The 6000-nt window shown below is 42.8% G+C and overlaps 1 protein-coding gene across 1 annotated transcript; it reads right to left on the reverse strand.

Moving 5' to 3' along the window:
- Nucleotides 1–3542: 3542 nt before the first annotated feature.
- Nucleotides 3543–5991, reverse strand: LOC143981382 (sulfotransferase 1C4-like). The gene is made up of 4 exons (XM_077479198.1): nt 5956–5991; nt 5762–5914; nt 4626–4806; nt 3543–3823 (listed from the first exon to the last, which is right to left on the reverse strand). Exons 1-4 carry the CDS (start codon nt 5989–5991, stop codon nt 3711–3713), a joined length of 483 nt encoding a protein of 160 aa, XP_077335324.1. The 3' UTR covers nt 3543–3710.
- Between the last annotated feature and the right edge of the window lie 9 nt (nt 5992–6000).

Here is a 6000-nt window from a genome sequence, read left to right on the forward strand (position 1 = left end):
ACAGGACTCCCTCCCAAGTGGCCTGTCGCTGGCTAGATTATCGAACACGGCAGTGGGGGAGGTGCTGTCTTTTATTCAGCTAGCCACTTGCTGGCCAGCCGCCGCAGCTATACTGCGGCAGAATGGCACAGATGAGCGAAACAATGTTATGGCTGGGCGAGCCGATGCGAGTGCCCGACAGTCACAATCACTGCCAGGCTCCAGCGATCGCCGCTGACACACAGAGAAGCGGGATCTGTGAGTGTAAACACACAGTTTTCAGTTCTCTGAGGGGAGAACAGACAGATCGTCTGTTCATACAGATTATGAACAGCGATCTGTCATCTCCCATGCACAGTCCCCTCCCCCCTTCAGTTAGAACACACACTAGGGAACACATTAGCCTCTTGATCGCCCCCTAGTGTTAACCCCTTCACTGCTAGTGACATTTTTACAGTAATCAATGCATTTATATATAGCATTGATCGCTGTATTAATGCTAATGGTCCCAAAAATGTGTCAAAATTGTCCGATGTGTCTGCCATAATGTCGCAGTTCTGATAAAAATTGCAGATTGCCGCCATTACTTGTAAAAAAAATAATTAATAATAAAAAATGCCATAAAACTATCCCCTATTTTGAAGACGCTATAACTTTTGCGCAAACCAATCAATATATGCTTATTGCAATATTTTTTTACCAAACATATGTAGAAGTATACATATCGGTCTAAACTGAGGAAAGAAATATTTTTTTATATATTTTTGGGGGATATTTATTATAGCAAAAAGTGAAAAATAATGCTTTTTTTTTTTTTTTTTTTAATTTACGCTCTTTTTGTGGGAAAGAAAGGACAGGTCAGGAAGGGAGTACAATCTTCCGGGGCTGATGCGGCTAGGAAAAGGTGGCCATGGGGGTTGGGCGCCAAATGAGGCGTTAACCCATTATGTGCTGACGTGAGGGTAGGCCAGAAAAGGAAAATTATGGTAAGTATTTGATGACAATTTTCCATAATTTTTCCGTTTCCTTTTCCAGGCCGAGCTGTCTAGCAGACGTTACAGTAAAAAAGGTTTGGACAAACCATATAACACTGACGGGTGCTTTCAACAGTCTGCTTTTATTCATGTGGTCTAATTCTTTATTTTGTAAAAACTGTTAGTTGGAATTAGGCTTTCATTTCTTATTCTTTAACTTAAAGTGACACTAAAATCTGTTTTTCTTTTTTGGTGCTGTGATCTGATTTCTGTTAGAGGGTGGCTTCCTTTGTTCTCCATGGTCCCACTGTATTTAGGAACGGAGCCACCCTCTCTTGCATGCTCAGACTTTGTACCTGGAATGTGTTTAGCTGGCACTTTATAACAAATAGTGGAAAAGTAACAGATGTACTAGTAGGATGAACAGGTCGTACGTTAACACTTACAGACTCCTGGAGTTGAGCTCTAGCATACTCAGAAACCTTTTAGGGTAGATTTTTGCTGTATATGCTTCATGTAGCATGTAACAGGGAGGCCAGTGGTGGCGCGCCCATAAGGGGTGCACGGGCACTGCCCGCCAGCAGTGAAAAAAAATAAAAAATAAAAAATATATATATATATATATATATATATATATATATATATATATATATATATATATATATTTTTTTTTTTTTTTTTAAAAGGTCCTTTAAAAAAAATTGAAAAAAATTTCCTTTAAGTGCATTGTGTTTGGGCGCCGGGCACAGTGCACTATGGGAAGTGCCACATCAATGCAATCACGAGATTGCAGATGAGGCGCTTCATTTGCAGGATTTTTACCTGCTTTGTGGAGCATTTCATTGCGCCGAACACCTTCCGCCCGGTGCTTTGTTTTTTGCGTTAAGACGTTACTTCCTGATCCCCTGTGCCAGAGGGAAACCAGAAGTGATGTCAGAAACTCCGTGGAACACACGGCAGGAGCGGAGCTGGTAGGTAAGGTTGCAAAATAGGTGAACTGCGAGTGCCATGCTTGGAGCTCGCAGTCCACTCAGCTGTGTTAGGAAAGCAAATGACTATTCGCTTTTCTAACACTGAATTGCCTCTCCGCCAATCAGGTGCTCAGGTCTGTTACCTGTCACCTGATTGGCTGAAATGACAGGCGCCACTATTGGATGCCTATCAGGAGGAGAGGACGGGAGATGAGGCAGGAGAGGAGACGCATGAAGGACACCGCTCGTCGCCGTCACCCGCTGCCTCGCAGACCCCACAGACACAGGGTGAGTGCCAGGTAGATGGCAAGCAGGCGGGGCACACTGGTAGCATTCGATGGACACACTGGCAGCATATGGTGTGTATTTGGCACACTGACAGCATTTAATGAGCACACTGGCTGCATTTGATGGGCACACTGGCAGTATATGATGGGCAGTTAGGCATACTGGCAGCATTTGATGGGCACACTGGCAGCATATGATGGGCAGTTGGGCACACTGGCAGCATTTGATGGGCACACTGGCAGCACATGATGGGCACAGTGGCAGCGTTTGGCACAGTAGCTGTGTTTGATGGCACAGTGGCAGCGTTTGATGGGCACAGTAGCTGCATGTGATGGCACAGTGGCAGTGTATGGCACAGTAGCTGCATTTGGCACAGTGGCAGTTTTTGGCACAGTAGCTGTATTTGATGGCACAGTGGCAGTGTTTGGCACAGTGGCAGCATTTGATGGGCACAGTAGCTGCATGTGATGGCACAGTGGCAGTGTTTGGCACAGTAGCCGCGTTTGATTGGCACAGTGGCAGTGTTTGGCACAGTAGCTGCATTTGATGGCACAGTGGCAGTGTTTGGCACAGTGGCTGCATTTGATGGCACAGTGGTTGCTATTGATGTTTTTTTTTTTTTCAGTTTGTTTGCGCCCCCCCAAAAATTTTTTGAGTACCAGACGCCACTGAGGGAGGCCAAAATCAGGCGCCAGAGCTGCAAATTTGTATATTTTCGCCTAGTGCCAGGAAACTATAAAGAATTGACAGAACATTTTGTTTACGGATTGCGTGAATACACTGGAGCTTCTCCACAGATTTTCATTTTGGCTTGGTCCCTAAGTGATTCAAGGTTACAGAAGAGCTGAGCAGCACTGTGTACAATGGTCACATAAGGTCACTGTTTGTTGTGTCATCTTCCTTCACAGTATGTGACAGCTGAACAACTCTGAGGCAGGAAAAGAGCAGGATCTAGGTGAAAATATATGGTTTGTAAAGGTGTCAGATACAGAATTCGTTTATTCTCTTTTTGTAATTACATATGAAAGTAAGGAAATGCATCGGGGGTTGATTTACTAAAGGCAAATAGTCTGTGCACTGCAAGTGCAGTTGCGCTAGATCTGAGGAGAAGCTCTGAAATGAGGGAAAGCTCTGCTGATTTCTATCATCCAATCATGTGTAAGCAAAAATGTTTTTCATTTTCCTTGCATATTCCGCTCAGATCTAGTGCAACTGCACTTGCAATGCACAGACAATTTGCCTTTCCTAAATCATCCCTAATGTATGAATGTTTTTAGTGACTGCAATTCCTGCTTGTATGAGAATGGAATTTGCTTCAATAAGACCAGTGTTAGATTTTTAAAGCCATACCTATGTTTTATTTCCATGGTTGTAATATGAAAGAACATAGGACTTTATTAACTAAACTGAAGTGATGGGGCAGTGCAAGGAAGGTACCCGATGGCCAGGCCCAAAACAGGGACTTATCCTAATTGCTAGCAGCATCCATATCCATTCTTCACTTCGGATCTGGGAATTTCAGAGTGGTGTCACTCATCTGACGTTCATAATCTAATTGAAAGATCTTGTTCTGTTCAGCGGTGAACAATGTCTTCCAATCTCCAACTTTACCTGCCAGCACAAAAAGACAAATTCTGAAAATGTCAGTAACAATTTTATGCCCCCCCCCCCCCCCCCTCACATTTTAACCCTCCTGTAGAAAATGGAAGTAAGTTCATGTGATGATTAGGGAGAAATCCACCTAGACCCCATCTTCTGTTATTCATTTATACAGCAGTTGCACCCAGCAACCCACAATTACACTATGTTTTCTAGGATGATTTTCTTACTCCACCCACGGCAATAAGCCATACACGAAGGATGCAGCAGCTGCAAATAATTCCCGCAATATCCCCTTCTAGAATTCTTACCTACCCATTGACTGACTTCAACCATGTTCAACGCTACTACCCTTTTTTGTAGAAAATTGTGCTGTAAATATAAAGCACTGATGTGTATTTAGGGCAGGACTTTACTGGCTCCACCAGGGCTGGACTGGGACAAAAATTTGGCCCTGGACTTCATCCAGACCAGCCCACTTTAATTTTGCAAACAAGCATAAAACAGTATATAAAACTATACGCAATTGTGCAAAAAAAAAAACATATGTAGCATAACATAAGGAGTCCTCACTAACCTCTTTTATTATTTCACTTATTCTCCTCTGTATTTTTCTATCTGTCTCATATCACTGTATGAAGTTGAGGGCGAGGCATGCAGCCATTACTTTGTCACCGAAACCGGCCCACTGAGCCATCGGCCCACCGGGAAACTCCCTGTAGTCCCAATGGCCAGTACATGCCTGGGCTCCACACAGTCTTGACGTTCGAATGGATAAAATCATTAGCACCCATTTATCAACGTTACAACCTACCTTTTCTCATGAAGCCTTTCTCCGATTGGTCAAGAAGTTCCTTAGGGAATTCAGAATAATTGGCCATGGGGTTATTCTTCATGTGTTCAAAGGAGCTGAGTTTCACAATTTTGGTTAATAAATCTTCTGACAGTTCTTTACCTAGAAACTTTGCCACTTTCCGAATCTCCTGTGAGGGGTTCTGAGAGAGAGTAATCGGAATATATGAAGAAAGTGAACTACATTGCTGTACAAAGAACAGGATGATATCAGTATTCTCTTGAATAGGGATGATTTTACAATCGGTATGGAAAAGGTTTCTTGGATATGAGCCTTTAAGCTGTGGATTGTGATGCCCAAATCAATAAGGTTAAACTATTTTGAATGGTTTTCTTACAATGAAGGCTAATCAGTTATAAAGAATGGCGTGGGAATATTCTGAGCTACAGCATTGATCCAAAAGCCTTTGTAGGATCAGGAAGGGTTATTTATTCCATTCGGTCTAAACTGTCCTCCATCACTTTGGAAGTTTGTTTTGCCAGCACTGGACCTTAAATGACTGGGTTTTGTGTGAGGTAGAACCTATAAGCCCTTGTACACACGGTCGGACATTTCGACAACCAAATCCGTCGGATTTTGTCCGTCGGATTCTGTCCGAAACTGTTGCATACACACGGTCGGACAAAGTTGTCGAAAATTCTGATCTTTCAGAACGTGATGACGTCATTTTGTTACGACGGGAATACGTTCAGGCTAGTAGCCAATAGCTTTGATGTAGGAATTTGATCTGAGCATGCGTGGCACTTTGTCCGATCGAAATTCTCTACACATGATCGGAGTATGTCCTATCGGACCAGTTGGTCGGAAAATATTTCCAACATGTTGGAAAATTTGGTCCAACGGATATTCCGACAGAAACATTCCGAGGCATACCACACACAGTTGGATTATCCGACAACACGGTCCGATAGGACACATTCCGACGGATTCTCAGACCGTGTGTACAAGGGCTTAGACATTGATTCCATTCTCTTTACTATGCAAATCCAGCAGAAAGTAACACACAAAAATAAAATCTTTATATACCAAGGTCTCCACCAATTCAAAATCAGGTTGTTAATTTCATGAATAAAATATATGCCTATATATGTGCTCACCTTTTTGAGATCTTCAAAAAAAACATATAAAATGTTGTGTTTGTCTTTCGCTGACCAAAAACCTTTCACGTGATCATACCAGGAGCCCCAGCCCACTGCGTAGATAGAAAACAACAGGTAACAGACACAAAAGAATAAGAAAAATCTTTTTGCCTATCTACACTACAGACTTTACTTGCGGGATCCAGTCTTACCTGTCCTATCCCACAGTCCATTTCCTCAGGACACATTCTCACCTA

Source organism: Lithobates pipiens, unplaced genomic scaffold (genome assembly GCF_037356315.1).
Source record: "Lithobates pipiens isolate NorthernLeopardFrog02 unplaced genomic scaffold, aLitPip1_a1.2 Scaffold_140, whole genome shotgun sequence".
Classification (NCBI taxonomy): Eukaryota; Metazoa; Chordata; class Amphibia; order Anura; family Ranidae; genus Lithobates; species Lithobates pipiens.